We start from the raw sequence: 16,866 nt of genomic DNA on the forward strand, positions 1-16,866 counted from the left end.
TCTTGCGATTGGCACCCCAGGCTTGTAGCTAAGTAACCAAGACTGGATGGCTATTTTTCCCACTTCAGAGTAATTTGGTTCAGTGGAACGTTGTGTAGCCACAAGGATGCTTTCTCAACTCATGATGGAGAATGACCATAAAAGACCTGTACGTTTGCAGAGATTCAATATGTTGTCTCATCCACTCAATCTGCTGCAGCCTGTTTTCGCATGTAGGGGAAGTCCCTGACTCAGTAAGGATTTGAGACCCATTGGCTCTCCTCACCTGGTTTAGCCAGCCAGTCAAAGCTGTTTCCCGGGGTGTGGCCGCTGTCACATGCTGACAGCTTCTAGGAGCCACAGGTGAGAGCTGAGTGCAGGGTGGGGACCAAAGGTGGGCAAAGTACCCCAGAAGGAGCATGACACGCCCTCCATCAGAGGTACTACCCCTCCCTTAACACCCCCCCTCCCAAAGAAATACAGTGCTATTCTGTGCATTAACTGTAGTCAAACTAGACATTACAATAAACTCACAGCTGCCTACAAGGAAAAAAGCTTCCCTTTGTAGAGTTTTCCTCTTCCCTTCCATAACTTGTCTCATGTTATGAAATCAAAACACTCCAGTGTTAGCTGCTCCTCGTTCCTGACTGCCAATAGCATGGAGCAGGACAGTGTGGGATGTTGTTACCAGAACGTTAGACAAGTCCTAAGAGATATTACAAAGGGGAAAGGGGGAAACTAGATGTAGAATATGTCCTTATTGAGAGGCATGTGTTTATGGAAATATCCTATTTGGCCTTCATGCTACACAAAATACAACTATTTTAAGAAGGTCTTGCTTTTTGAAAAGCACTCGCAGGTTTGGATGTCGTGTGTTGAAGCTTTGGTGCAATTGATTTTACCTCTCTGGCTAAAGTGTAGAATCTACCCAAGTTGCTCCTTTTTTTCTTTCCCTATGTTAACATTTAGCTCTTCCAGCTTAAAAGTGGCATTCTGTGCGTGGAGGGTGAGGGGTGAGGAGGGGTACTTGGACTATTAATTGTAAAAGAAATCCATTGACAGCTGCCCTGCAGCATATTTATTCAAACACCGCAGGTCAAATCCTCCCCTGTACTTTCACAGTGTGAGCTGTCAGCTTTGACATTTGGGTATTTGTTAATGTGGAAGGTAAAAAGGAATTGGAAAAAAACGGGGAGGGGGGACATTGGAGCATCTGCATAAAGCTCTCTAGCTGCAGGAGAACTATTGCGGAACCACACAGAGTGGGAGAAGTCAGCATTTCAGAAAGTGTCATTGGCTAGATGAAGGCAGTCATGCCCTGGCATGGCTTAACCTGGTCAGGTCAGTGCCAGATTCTCCAGCAACCACTGTCCACCTGCTGTGGTGTCATTTTATATAATGCTGAAGAGTAGACAAAGTCAGAACAACATTGCCTTTTCCTACACCATTCCCCCCCCCCCATTTTTTTATTTTTTTATTTTTTTTTTACTCAGAACATCTTCTTGTTTATTTCTCCATTGGTTAAACGTCCTTCAACATTTTTAATTAAGTGTATTTACATTTAGGGAGGGGTTTGCTAGTTAATGGTATAGGTGAGAGGAGGTTTCCGCAAACATAGGAGATATAAGGTTTGTTGTCTTTTTAAATAATGCCAATGTTGAAAGTTTTTTATTGTTCTGATAAATTTAAATAAAATAATAATAATAAGAAGAAGAAGAAGAAGAAGAAGAAGCAGCAGCAGCAGCTAGGAATATGCTTTGTTTGGTTTGTGTCTTACGCTTTTCTTTCTGGTTGCATTTTTGTTTCTTAGTATTGAGTTTGATCGAGACTGTGACTATTTTGCTATTGCTGGGGTGACAAAGAAGATTAAAGTCTATGAATATGGCACAGTCATCCAGGATGCAGTTGATATTCACTATCCTGAGAATGAAATGACCTGTAATTCCAAAATCAGGTATGTGTTTGTTGCATCTTGACTGTGGTTTGGAAAGTAGGGATAGTTCTTATATGGTAATATAACCACCTCCAACCCATATTTCTGATTGCATGTCATTATTCTCGATAAGCACTTATCAGGTCAGTTTGTTGTTGTTGGAATTAGCCTGTGTCCTAGGTAACTAAGTGAAAAGCATGGATTCCTTTACTTCCAAAAACAGGCACTCATTTACATGTTGGTAACATTACTACAGTTTTATTATGAGGAATATAACTCCCACAATAAATATTTATTAAAATCATTGCAGGTAATCTTGAATAAATCAAGAGAGGTTGTTTAAAACCCTGTTGAAAAACTTGTCCCTTTATTGAAATTGGAAATGGTGCACCTGATTTGAGACCTGCCTATTTGTCATCCTTGTAGGATAATCAGAGTATTGTTTTACTGTGTTCTTCATTGGGGAGCTGTACCTGTCTCTATTTTTGTGCATCATAATGCATATTTTTCTGCTTTTTGAGAAACTGCATTTTATACCTTTGTAAACATACGCCAGTCTCTTAGCTGTACAAATTTGGTCAATCTACAATAACATTTACTTTTGGAAAACCAATCCATAATTGAGATTCCTGCACAGTACTTGATTGTCCAAATCCTTGAGCAATTATTTGCAGATCAGAAACCATGCATGGTTGGCTAACAACTGGGGGAAGTACACAGCACAGTGGTGAGAAGTGACTAATTAGTTTTAGGCCAAGAGGGTTGCATTCTGGCCATAGGTGGAATCAGAGCCAGGATAGGTGGAACCAAAGACAAAACTTTTCTGATTAGGAATGGAGACTGTCCGACTTCAATTTTCAACATGGCTACTCAAAAGGAAGCCCATTGGGTTTGATAGGGTTACTCTCAAGCATACAGTGTCCCCCCTCCATTATAACATACTTAAACCCCTCAAACTATTTAGGGTTCAGTTACTGCTAAAATCTTTATTAAGGCAAAATGCAGGGATTACACAATCCCTTTATTATGTTGGCTGCCTTGGCTGTCAGCCCATTTCCTAATGCAATTCAGGGTGTGGGTTATTACCTTTTAAAGCTCTGAACAGCTTCAGACCAAGCTCCTTAACAGACTGTTTCCTCTTGCATGAATTTGTCCACCTTTTAAGATAGCTGCTGTCTCCTCTTGTGTGTTTTGCTGCCTTCTGAGACATGATTGGTAGCAGTGCATCAAAGGATTCTCCATGGTTGTGCCATATCTGTAGAAGTCCCTGCCTCAAGAGTTTAGGTTATCTTCCTCTTTATTTGTGTTCCAGGATTGAAGACCCTTCTAAGAAAACAAGCTTTTGATTCCACTGTTGCTAAATTCAATTTATTGATTGTTAGGTATGGCCCCTTTCCGTTCTTGTTCCATGATGCTGCTTAGTCTGGTAACTGTATTTTTAGTGATGGAGCATTGCTAATTTTGATGTTTGTTTGATATTTTGTAAGCTGCTTTTATGAGACTCATTTTTTGGGGGGTGGGAAGTAAGGTGTGTATGTGTATATATAAGCAACTTCAAAGTAAGATCCCTTTTCTGATTTTAATGGGCTATATATGGCAGAAGCCTACTAAATAATTCTCAGACTGTGGGTAAGGGGGTGTCATACAAAAAAAATTCTGATTGATAATTTTTATCAGATAAAATAATAACTTTTCCAATTGTTCTGAAGTTAAATAGAAATTTTTAACTTGTGGTACCTCGGGTTACAAACGCTTCAGGCTACAAACTCTGGTAACCCAGAAGTAGTTACCTCGGGTTGCGAACTTTGCCCCAGGATGAGAACAGAAATCCCATGGCGGCTGCAGTGGGAGGCCCCATTAGTGAAAGCGCGCCTCAGGTTAAGAACGGTTTCGGGTTAAGAATGGACCTCCGGAACGAATTAAGTTCGTAACCCGAGATACCACTGTAGGGGAAAACACATTTAAAAGCTAAGGAAAATCAGGAGGACATAAACAAGAGGGAAGGAAGGAATTCTGATGAGATGGAACAATGGGGCAACCAGGTGTTAGGGCAGGCATCGCAAACTCGGCCCTCCAGATGTTTTGATACTACAGTTCCCATCATCCCTCACCACTGGTCCTGTTAGCTAGGGATGGTGGGAGTTGTAGTCCCAAAACATCTGGAGGGCCGAGTTTGCCTATGCCTGTGTTAGGGACTACAGGTTGCTCACCTCTGCCCTAGACCCTGGGTAATGCTACGGTGATACCAAACTTTTTACAACCTTCTAATAGTTCCAAGGTAAGTCAAGGCAATTGAAATGAATGGTAAGACAGCTTTACCTGCCCTAGTGCTTGCATCCTTCTGCTCGCCAAAGAGTGTAAGCTAAACAAAGTTTTGTACTCTCCCCTGCTCGAGAGAAACAGCCTGCATACCTTGAAAGTACCTTTTATTTATTTTATTTAAATGGTTTGCATACACTTAAACTACAACCATCTTTAAGCAGAAAGGGGTAAAAATAATTTAAAACTTAGATGCTTGCTGAAACACAAAGCTGGTACCAGAAGTTTAACTGAGGGGGCCTGTCAACTGGGAGGGAGTTCCATACAATTGGGCCTGCAATACTGAATGCAAGGCTCATGGTTGATGCAAGCTGTGCATTCCACCCATGGGGTACCACTAACATTGACTCACTGAAGATCTTAGTGTTTGAGCAGGGATAGAAAGGATTAGGCAATCCTTGAGATATGCTGGATCTGAATCATTAAGGATCTTGTAAAGTAACACAAGAACCTTGAACCTGGCCCAACTGTGTATGGGCTGCCAGTGGAAGCTTTTGAGCACTGGAGTTATGTGATGGTGATAGTCTGTCCCCCATCAACAGCAGCATTTTGCACCAACTGGAGCCTCCAGACCAGCCCCAAGGGTAGCCCCACATTGTAATCTAGTCTTGAGGTTACCAGTACATGAATCACTGGGGCCAGACTGTTCCTGTCACATACCAGCCATAACTGGTAAAAGGAAGTGCTAGGTCAGGTGGGGCAAGTGGGCATGGCTTTGGGGGAAACAGCCTTGGGGTCAGATTAGTACCTTATTAGTCTAAACTGGAGTAAAAAATATTATTATTATTATTATTATTATTATTATTATTATTATTATTATTATTATTAAAAATTTGTAATCTTGTTTATTTTTAGATTCTGTTTACATGATATTAAAATGTGACAAGTGGTGATTAGGCAAATGTAGTGCACCTGCTAAAGAATTAAATTGGTCCTATTTATTAGCATTAGAATAGAACAGAGCATGTTTTCTAAGCTAAATGGTACTTTTAACACAAAAGTAGCTTGTATCTTTTGGCTCGTAGTGTTGATTTAATGCAAGCTGTTCAGTATGCTCTTTGGGGAAATGTGGCTTCTGGTTTTTTTGTTTTTGCATGTTACAAACACTTTTAGTTAGCTGAAAGTTGACAAAGATCAGTAAACAGGAAGGAGACTGTTTCAGTCTTGTGATAATTTGATTTGAATTAAAAACAGTATTAAAGGTTTATGGTGTGTGAAGAGACTTGAATAGATGTTAACGGACCACTTAGTGATTACAAAGTACAATATTCAATTTGGATGTTTTCTAATTTCACCTGAGCAGTCTGTGCCCCAACAATAAAGCTGCGTGAAAGGATGCCAACACTGTTCTCAAGGGCCTGACATTTCTCTCATATTTGTGCCCTGCCCCCCCCCCCCTCACCTGCTCTGAGCTCTCCAGCTGTTCTGTCTTGCTGGAGTGCTGTTCCTCATGATACAGTCTGGGGGGAGAGAACTATTTTGCCATTCCCCCCCCCCTCTTCTTTTCATGCTGATCTAGTTGGAGAGATGGGAAATAGTGTACTTTCATAGGAACTGCTATCACTATTTGAATATATGAAGGTCAGACCACTGGTCTGTTTTGCTTGTATTATGTACTGTCAGTGACATCAAGATTACAACTGGAAGTCTGTTCCTAGAGAACCAAGCTATGACCTCCCCGTTACAATTGCTTGCTTCATAGCTCATCCAGCAATTTCTTCTTGCCTTTGCCAAAGTTCTGAGGAGTTCTTAGTTATCTAAAACTTCTCTGTACCTTCAGATATTAAGTAAGAGAACCACTTCTAAAAATTTTTTAAAAACCCATCTGAACCTTGAGGGTCCAAATTGTCTGTTGTAATTTATTTACATAAATGTAATTGGGTCTACAAATACAGTGGTGCCTCGCAAGACGAAATTAATCTGTTCCGTGAGGCTCTTCGTCTAGCGGTTTTTTCGTCTTGCGAAGCAAGCCCATTGACAGCTTAGCGGATTAGCGCTATTAGCGGTTTAGCGGCTTTTAGCGGATCAGCTGATAAGTGGCTTGACACGGGGACATTCCCAGGGGAACTGAAGGAAGCAGTGGTGTGTCCACTCTTAAAAAAAAACTTCATTAGATCCCTTAGACCTATCCAATTACCGCCCAGTTTCAAATCTTCCATACCTGGGTAAGGTAATTGAGAGAGCGGTTGCTGAACAGCTTGGTAGGTTTCTGGAGGAAACATCGGCATTAGATCCATTTCAGTCCGGTTTCTGTCCTGGTTTTGGGACAGAGACGGCTCTGGTTGCCCTAACAGATGATCTCCGTAGACAACTGGATCGAGGCGGGTCAGGACTGCTGATCCTTTTAGATTTGTCAGCAGCCTTTGACATGGTCGATCATGATCTTCTGGACCACCGCCTCGCAGACGTGGGGATACAGGGCATAGCCCGTAACTGGTTGTGCTCTTTTATCTCTGGTCGGGGACAGAGGGTGGCACTAGGGAGGGAAATGTCGTCGCGCCACTCCTTGGTATGTGGAGTGCCGCAGGGCGTAATTCTTTCCCCGATGCTTTTTAACATCTTTATGCGCCCCCTTGCCCAGATTATCCGGAGCTTTGGGCTGGGCTGTCACCAATATGCTGATGACACTCAGCTCTATCTGCTGATGGATGGCCACACCGACTCGACCCTGAACACACTGACCAGATGCTTGGAAGCTGTGGCTAGATGGTTTCATGGGAGCCGATTGAAACTAAATCCTTCGAAGACAGAGGTCCTATGGCTAGGTCGGGATGGCATGGGGATGAGGGACCAACTCCCTTCTCTTGCGGGGGCCCAATTAGTGCCATTGCCTTCCGTTAAGAGTTTGGGTGTAATCCTTGACACCTCCCTTTCCATGGAGGCGCAGGTTTCAGCAACAGCCAAGGCGACATTTTTCCACCTTCGCCGCATCAAGCAGTTGGTCCCTTACCTTTCCCGCCCTGACTTGGCCACAGTGATCCATGCGACAGTCACCTCCAGGCTTGACTACTGTAATTCGCTCTATGCAGGGCTGCCCTTGAAGCTGTCCCAGAAACTCCAGCAGGTACAGAATGCTGCAGCGAGGCTCCTCACGGGGTCTGTGCCATGGGAGCATATTCACCCAGTGCTTTTCAAGCTGCACTGGCTCCCGGTGGAGTACAGGGTCAGATTTAAGGTGCTGCTTTTGACCTTTAAAGCCCTTCACGGCCTAGGACCCTCGTACCTACGGGACCGCCTCTCCCGGTATGCCCCACGGAGAGCCTCAAGGTCCATAAATAGCAACACCCTAGTGGTCCCAGGCCCTAAGGAAGTTAGATTGGCTTCAACCAGAGCCAGGGCCTTTTCAACTCTGGCTCCGGCCTGGTGGAACGCTCTGCCTCATGAGACCAGGGCCCTGCAGGATCTGATTTCTTTCCGCAGGGCCTGTAAGACAGAGTTGTTCCGCCTGGCCTTTGGCTTGGAGCCAATTTGATTCCCTCCCTCCCTCCCTCCCTCTCTCTCTCTCTCTCTCTCTCTCTTTTTTTTTTCTTTTCCTTCTCCTCCTGCGATGAGGCTATATTTTAATGTTCCATTATTTTAATGTTGTATTTTATTTTTGTTTTTAAGTTATAATCATTCTTCTTGTTTTTATTATTGTTTGTAAGCCGCTCTGAGCCCGGCCTTGGCTGGGGAGGGCGGGGTATAAATAAATATAAATAAATAAATAAATAAATAAATAAATAAATAAAAAGGGGGGGAAACCCGCAGGAACTCGCAAGACATTTCGTCTTGCGAAGCAAGCCCATAGGGAAATTTGTTTTGCGAAGCGCCTCCAAAACGGAAAACCCTTTCGTCTAGCGGGTTTTCCGTCTTGCGAGGCGTTCGTCTTGTGGGGCACCACTGTATTCTTGCCACAAACCTTTCCTATTGTAGTTGGAGACAGGCAAGAAGCTAAATGTATGTTCAGATACTTCATACTCACTAAATCACTTAACGTGTTTAATTAACAGTACGCATTCAAATGCTTTGCTAGAAAAAATATAGTATTTTCTGATTGACATTGGCAATTATATATGCCATGAACCCCACTCATCCCAGCAACCACTGTGGCTGTTATGGGACTTCCAAAATGTGGTCTACAAATTTTTATTAGGTGGTCCTTGGTGTGTGGCCATTAAATATATTGATTTTTAAATGTATTGTTACTTATTCGTATTTTATTGTATTAGAATTAGAATTTTCAAATGGTCTGTGGAGTAAAAAGGTTTGGGAACCATTGCATTGCTTGCTTGTGTTAAAGTCCTTCCATTTCCTTTACCTGTTCTCTAGAATGCTGAAGTGTCATGATATATTTGCAAACATTCTAGGTCTTAATAATAAAAGTGTAAAGGAATACTGGCAGCCTGACATCGCCCTTTTCAAAATAAAGCCCTCTTGCTTGGTCTGGCCTCCTCTCCATGGTTGCCCTGGTGCACACCTCCATCTCCAGGGCATCCACATCTACCCACACCTGGACAATCTCTTCATCCAGTCTCCAACATGAGAAGAAGCACTGCAGCATCTGACCAGCATGATAGGAGCCCTTGGAAGCTCATGGCTTTGTAATCTACTGAGAGAAGAGTCAACTTGTTTCAATGTGTCAACTGGTTTACTTCAGTGTCTTCACATACCAGAGGCTTATCTCCCTCTCTCCAGAGCATATCATAAAGATGAAAGCAGCAGCCAAGCTACTTTTCTCCTGCAAGAGGGTGAACATCAAGCTGATGTAATGGAACCTAGGGCTATCCATGTTGGCATCTCAAATAACCCCATTGGCCAAGCATCATGCTCAACTACTCCACGGGGCCCTTCTACCTCACCAGTGGGCCATCGTGCACAACAAGCAACTACACATCAATGGAACCTCACAGGACAGGGCAGTCTGCGTGTCTCAGTGAAATTGCATATATTTGAAACACCATTGGAAAAGCCTGCAAACACCCTCTAAACCTCTGGAAGCCCTTGAAAAACCTTTTAAAAGGCCAGTTTGCAAAGTCAGACAAAAAGATATCACCAAGGGCAGCTGCTCCACAATAAGGAGTATAAACAAGCAAACTAATAAATCACAGACGTAGTCTTTTTCTTTACAATCACTCGTGTATTTGATAGAAGCAACATCAACTCGCGAGTCAACACCCAGACACTGTTTTGGTACAATCAGTGTTTCTTCCCACAAAAGGGACTTAATCATCGAGCTGTACAATGAAGACTAAGCATTATACAATCAATAGCTTAGAGAAATGGGCAAATCTGTCCCTGTACGCATATCTCCCAAGGGAAGAACAGAAAAGGGCTCTCCAGCCTTCTATTTGTTAGTCTTCTTTGACTGTCTGGCGGCAGTGGTGCCTCTGTCTTCCTCATTGCTGGAGGGTGATGTGGAAACAGCAACAAGGGGGATAGACCGGTACCCCAAAGTGCTTGGCCGTGGGTCAGAAGCAGTTGCTGGTGCTGGTGTCCTGTGGAGGGACATGGTGATAGGCAGCTGGCTCTTTTTCCTCTTCAGCTGGTCAAACATCTCTGTATGGCTCCACACTGTCCATAAACACATCCTGGATCTTTAGGCTGCCAGAGCATTTCTTCTCCTGTTGTTGACTAACAGGTTGAGCCAGAACCAAACCCAATGATTGTTTATTCCAATATAAATCCATTCTTCAGTTAAGTATCCATTGTACTAACCTGAGCATTTCCCCATAATTGTATTTCCGTAGTAGAAAAGCTGTAGCCTGTTGAATTTCTGACTGCTGTGCAGCTATTAAACGCATAAAAACTCCTCCGCCCAGTGTCAACCCTAAACCACTAAATGGGAGGAGAAAACAGAAGCTGCTTAAGCCCCCAGGGATTCCTTTTGCCAGTTGTCCAAACAACTCATTTCTCAGTTCACTCATTAGCTAAAAGCACTTAACAGGCAGGAGCATCCAGTCTGACTCATTTCACAGAAATTGCTTAGAAGGGCAGCTGCACATTGTGCTGCATAACTTTCTTTTTGGAGGGATCTAGAGATGTACTTTTGTTAAAAATGCAAGGTCAGAGTCTGGGGCTTTGGCGGAGATGCCAGTGAGGGGCTTCACAGACGCCCTGGCTGAGTTGACATGCTCCCGTACTCTTCCGTGCTATTCTACTCTAATTCTTGGTGATACAGTGCTGAAAGCAATACTGTAACTGGGTCTGGCGGCATACAAAATCAATATTGGCAAAGTATAGTTCTGGACTACACTTGCCACAGCAGAAAGCTAGTTATTATTGCTCACCATGCTATTGGTAAGAAAAAAACACCAGACTGCTTTGTTCTCCTGAATAGCTAAGTATAATGACCACAGAAATCATCTGAAAGTTAGTTCTTAGCAATCCTGTGTATTGCTCTTTGGCACGCTTCCTTACCCATTATATTCTTTAAAACTTGCTCCTTCTTTCATGGAAGGAACACTCTGTACACTGCTATAAAAATATCTGTGTTCATCTTGGTAGAGCCCTAACCTCTTAAAGAGTTTCATTTATCGCTGCTAGTGAACCACATTATACTGCTTTATAGTTCCATACACTTTCACTTGCAACATGTATTGGAAAACTGTTGCATGAACTAGGCCTCAGAAGGTCTATACATTTGGATACAGCAAGGCAACAAACAGTTAATATCTTGGCTTGGCTTAGAAAAAGCATCATAATGAATTTAAAGCTATAATTCTCAATTTTGTGTCAAACATCTGACCGTTATCTAAAGAGAGACAGTTACTATAGCCAAAAGTCAGGATATGAAATTTGGGAGGGCACAAAACAAAACCCTGGCTTGCTCTCTCCTGGGCTATCCACAAAGCTTCTCTTGAAAAGTCAGGAGTCCCCCTAGCACATTCTGGGCTCTGTCATAAGAGTGCTGTGAGAGGGAGAAATTGTCCCAAATTCAAGAAGGAACTAGGAGCACACATTGAACCACAAAAGTAACTCCCTTTCTTCACAACTCTCTGCCTTGAAGACATAAAGCACTGCCTCATTCACAAGTCTTTTCTTGTTGTTTTTCAACGTTGTACAACATGGTGAATACAGTACTCCAGATGAGGGCTGACTCGTGCTGAATACTTGGAAACTTAAGTGTAGCTTAAAATCACATTAGCCTTTTTTGCAGCCACATTGATCCAGTAGCTCATATAGCTTAAGGCTATCTGCTCTGATTGACTGTGCCTGAGATTGTTTTAACTGGAGATACTGTAAATTGAATATGAGAACATACAAAACATATGAGAGCATACAAAACATATGGCTTCCTGCTGAGCTATGGTCCCTCCCACAACAAATTTTCTATGCTGCACTCATAGTACATGAATCATTAGGCTAGCTCTCAAAATAATTGACACTTTGAGAGCTGTGTGCAGAGGTCCTGCAAATAGAATGTATGGTTCTTACATGGCAGTTTGCCTGTCTGGTGTGCACCTGAAAATATTAATCTATTTAAGGCTAAATTCAGCCTATTCCAGCAGTTTTGAAAAATGACAGAGACCTGAAATCAATCTCTTAAACATAAAGAGAACTAGGCTACTGTATTGGCTCTTGTACACACAAGATGGATTCTCCCTCCCCTTTTAATTGACAGGCAAGATATAATTGTATCTGCACATTGTTAGGTTATTAAGGGCAATCTGCTTTGTTTATCCTCCAATGGTGCATTAGTCACTGTGGGAACCAAAATGTGTACTGCTCAAGACCTTTACCAGCAATGTCCCCACATCCTCTCTGTACCTGAAGTAGTCTCTGATGGTTGTTAACATGGCTAGGAGTTTCTGGTTTCTAAGCCCACTGTCAGTTTAGATCTGTGCATTATTTCAAAAGTCAATGCTACTCATTTTTTGTTCTCCCAAAGTTCAGTTGATGTTTCTGTAGGTCTTGGGAACTCATCCCATCTTCTTCTTGTCCCATCCCTTAGGAGAAGGTGAATGGGGATGGGGGTAAAGAAGAGAGATTGTTTTCATGTCTTCCAGTTCTGTGTGGACCAGTGGATGCATTACTGAGGCCTATATGGCTCCCTTACATTTGATGGGTATTTTATAATATTGAACCACTGGTTCAGCAAAGCTTGCTTTTGGCTGTCGCGTTTTTCAAGCTGTTCTTTGTGATCCGGTTGCTGGTTCCTGTAGGGTGATCAAGAGCCTCTTTTTAATCATCCCACCCTATGTGGTGACTACTACTGTAAAATTCAATATTGTGAGGAAACGTGTAAGGAGGAGAGAATGAAGAACTTCACCTGAAGATACCACCCTAGTCTATTCTGCTGGAATAATGAAACATTGAAGCTTGCAGGCACACACCTGCTTGGGGAAATGGGGATACTGACTTGGGAGGTGCTAATCAGTATAGTTTCCCCCTCAAAATAGTTTGGGTTATTGATCCCCTGTGTCCACTGGTGATTAAGACACATTGCTTTAATGCAGTTACAATTTTGCTGTTAGGAAATGAAATATATCTTGATAGCAGTGCATACTATTTGGAAACTACTCAGTATGTGAAGGAAAGAGACTTGGATTCAGCCTCTAGATTTCTGCTACATGTCTGACCTCTCATCCCACAGAGAGGGGGTGGCCCATTGAAGAATGGCACCTGCGATAGAAGAAAAAAGACTTGTAGGAAAGACCCTGTCCTCTATGCCTACACTTTATTAAACAATTTTATTGGAAAGAGTAAAATGGAAGGATTATGGAAGATCTTCATTATAGTTATAAAGATCTTTATTACTTGCTCTACTTGGTATTGCAGTGCTGCATTGATCTTACTGTGCTGCCCAATGAAGAACTGAAATGTCATCTTTGCTTTTCCTTGTTTTATTGTATTTAAATTACGCTGACCCACACCGTACCTGTACATTCAATTTTATTTCCCCTACTCTTTAAATGTCTCTATTCTGAAATCTCAGATACTGATAATACAAGATCATATGACATATAGTTTCCTGTCATATGGATAAATAACAGGTGACTCTGGTTGGTGGGGTCTGGCAGTTGGCAATAGGAACAAGCTTACAGGTAGGGAGCAAGGATCAGTGTCTTGCTGAGATGCTGGACCTAGCCAGATCATGGAGCAGTCCCTTTTTTAAAAATGAGCTGCAAACTGAACTGTCTCCACATACATACCCTGGGGGTGATTACATGCTTTTCATTCCAGCAGTATGGCGTTGTTACCTCAGACAGATTTATGAGAATGAACAGGGTTTTTTCAGCAGTTCCATTTAATGCACCAAAAAATAATTGTGTTTTTTTGGTAAGGAAAGAAAAGCTTCAGCTTCAGTTTCTGTTGTTTATTACAATAAAGTTAAATGGAACTCACTGTTTAGTTATAGCTTTATGTCTTCTTGAATTTAGACTGTAATTGGCCTAAAGAAGAATTTGGAATATAGAATGATCAGCACATAAGTAGTGAAAATTGCCTTAAGTAGGCAATAGTTGTTTTTGATAAATAAAGTACCCTGAGCTATTGGAATACTTATTTTGTCATGCACACAGTTGTAGCTTAAAGATGCTTTCTTATTCGGGGATTATTTCTCTCTTACAGCTGTATCAGCTGGAGTAGTTACCACAAAAACCTGTTGGCCAGCAGTGACTATGAAGGTACCGTCATCTTGTGGGATGGGTTCACAGGGCAACGTTCAAAAGTCTACCAGGTAAAGAAATTCTGTGTTTTGATTCCGAAAAACAGTGGTTGCTGTCAGCTAATGCAAGTTTCTTGCTAAAGAAGGATCTAGTCAATTTCTTTTTCATTTTAACTTTGTCAACATTTATTTGTAAATGCTGCTGAAGTCAATAATAATTTGTGGGTCTAAAAATAATGAGCAAGAGGTGAAGTTAGTGAAAAAGGCAGTGTAATTCCATTGTTTTCTATAGTCCTTCCTGTCTTAGAAGTAGCTAAGACCATAGTGATTCTGATTAAAAACTCTTGATCTTCTATGGTTGCAGGTTACTTTGACAATGCATGACAGATATGCATATAAGGGCCTTTTCCCTCTAAGTCTCTGAGAAAACTCTTCTGCATGCAGAAGCTCCGAGCACTAGACTTTCTGCAGGTGAAGGGAGCTGTTGAACTGGGTTAACTAAAAGCAGATATGGTGCTGTGAGCCTCTTAACATCTGATCTCAGGGAAATTTGATACAATAGTTTCTTTTGTGGTTTTCATTATATATCATATGATAAATGTCAGAATAGTAGATACTTACAGGCAAAATAAATAAATAATCAGAGTCTCTTTCCTCTCTACCCCTCCCCCCCAGTGCAAAATAAAATGTCTTTAGTAAATTACTATTCTGCTATTAATGATGGAGGATAGAGGGTAACTAAAAACTAGCCTCATAATTCGGTCATTTCAAACAATTACCAGAAGACCACCATGGGCTTTCAACAAATGACTATTAGTACCTTTCTGTCATTTGCCAATATAGGGGAGAGAAATGGGGAAGTAATGGGCATTTTCATCCATTTATTAAGACTTCTCTGAAGCAATTGCAGATAAGCTAGTTCATGTGTTCCAGTGAATAAATGGCTAGTAGATAACCTGCAAATAATGCATGAATGTAGGAGCAGGAGATGCAGTTAGGGGCAGGTGAGTGTGCTTGGAGTAGATCAGGAGTACAGAACCTTTTTCAACCTGAGGGCCACGATCCAGGTGGCTGCATGGCAGCAAAGGGTGGGTTGGGGGGGGGGAAATGGCTGGAGTTACAGCTGTGACTCTTAACCCATGGCCAGTAGGACTACATTGCGGCCACACCAAAGTCAGCGGTTTCTACACAGGCTCTCCATCCAGGCAAGCAAGGTTGCATTATAACCAGGCCAAAACACTCAAGAAGTGCTTCAAGCAGTTCCAGGGTGTGTACAGGGCAGGAGGTGTGGCCTTGTGAGAGTCCCAAGGGCCATACAGAGAGGGTTGCATTCATTTCCTGAGCATCTCTGGAGTAGGCGTATAATATAACTGCTTGAAATGCCTGCCTGGGGTGCTTACTTTTGAATAAATGTGCTTTTGGGTAAGATTCCAACTTGGTGTGCTACTGCAAACTCCTTTTTGGGCTGGAGGGGGACTTCCTTTTGATTTTGATTGAAATGCATGATATGCAGAGGATATGGAGCACTTCTTAGATTATTTTCTTCAGTTCTTTGGCCATACTCCCCAACCATTTTAAATTGTTCTGTATTGAGTTGTAAACTCAGTTCTCCAGAGTGTGTTTCTACCTAGATGGAATTAAATATATGTGCCCAACGTTCAGAGAAGATAGAGTTGTGGAAATGGATCTTTCAGCAGAAATTAAATGGCATTCTTCTAGCTCTTGAGAATACTGGTATCTAAAGAGCAGCATATTGCTTTGAACGTTCTACAAGGAGGTTAATACATACATTTAGAAGCAACTATAGATACTTAGTATTTATTGATTTTTCTGTTTTTAAAAAATGGCAAAAGCCCACCAGAGAGCAGTAACAAGGCAAAGCACATACTTTCATAGCGAGAATAATCTGAGCATCTCATTTTTGAAGATGCAAATAAGCTGCAGTTAAAAATATATCATAAGATTTGTAGCTCTCTAGCTTCCCTCTTTGGGAGCTGCTGTTTGGGTTTGAGTAGAAACAAATTTTCCATCTGAGTCTCAGTAAGTATAGTAAAGTTTCATCATATTAATTTAACCAAAGCATATTTTCATTTATACCTAATAACATTTGTGTTCCTCTTTCTCAAAACAGGAGCATGAGAAAAGATGTTGGAGTGTGGACTTCAATTTGATGGATCCTAAACTTTTGGCTTCAGGCTCTGATGATGCAAAAGGTAAGACTCTGATTTTCTCTCTGGGTTCTCCCACCCTGCCTGATGATGATGATGATGCCCAGTTAACATGCCAAGGCTAAATTCATACGGAGGATCCTATGTAGTTTCAGAAATGAAGGCTCAAAATGTCAGTTTTCCTGAGCAGAGTTTGATGATCTTCTGAATAATTGGTAAGGTGCTAGGGGAAAGGCTCTTGATGACTGAAACAATGGCTTAGTTTTCATCACAGAGTGTTCTTTTAGGCCTGGTACAAATGTAGCATTCCCAGACTTCTAACTATGGTTAGGCAAGTGGAAGTGTCAAGAGCTCGTCCTACACTCGAGTAGGACCCTGGCAGAGACACATGCCCGACTGGCATGTTCTCTCCCTCCTGGTTGATCGTTCGGGAGCTTCAAAAGCTTTCTTCAGCCCGAACATCACAGCGACCGATGCCAACAGACATTGGCACACTTAGGGATCCGCAGAGTCTGTGCAGCTTGCGTAACAGACCTTAGCAACTCAGCATTTTGGCTAATCTACTTTATTTACATATAAACACACACTGAACACTGCAACATGGCTCCCTCTCTCTCTAGCATCAGACAGCAAAGAGAAAAAGAACAAAGGACAATAGTCCCACTTCACAGAACACAGTAACACAAACATCCTGTCTCCATCACCTCCCACTTTCTGGAGTCAAAACATATACCGTCATGTGATAGACAATCCAATGACAATCCAATGACTGCAATCACGGAGCAGGAATTCTAACAGGAAGTGTGCAGTAGGTTTGCATGCTCCCGCCACCTTCCCTATCCACCTGAATCCCCCATCCCGTCCCATTCTCTCTTTAACCA

The 16,866-nt window shown here is 42.1% G+C and overlaps 1 protein-coding gene across 3 annotated transcripts in view; it reads left to right on the top strand.

The window, feature by feature from the left end:
- Positions 1-16,866, top strand: part of COP1 (COP1 E3 ubiquitin ligase) — a 109,465-nt gene that overhangs the window by 47,559 nt on the left and 45,040 nt on the right. For all 3 annotated transcript variants that reach the window (XM_081865155.1, XM_081865154.1, XM_081865156.1), the window contains exons 12-14: positions 1,790-1,933; positions 13,781-13,889; positions 15,949-16,030. In XM_081865155.1, the coding sequence (XP_081721281.1) occupies positions 1,790-1,933; positions 13,781-13,889; positions 15,949-16,030 (335 nt within the window). The remainder of the gene's footprint in view (positions 1-1,789; positions 1,934-13,780; positions 13,890-15,948; positions 16,031-16,866) is intronic.

This window comes from Podarcis erhardii (assembly GCF_964252035.2).
Source record: "Podarcis erhardii genome assembly, chromosome: 6".
Taxonomy (NCBI): Eukaryota; Metazoa; Chordata; class Lepidosauria; order Squamata; family Lacertidae; genus Podarcis; species Podarcis erhardii.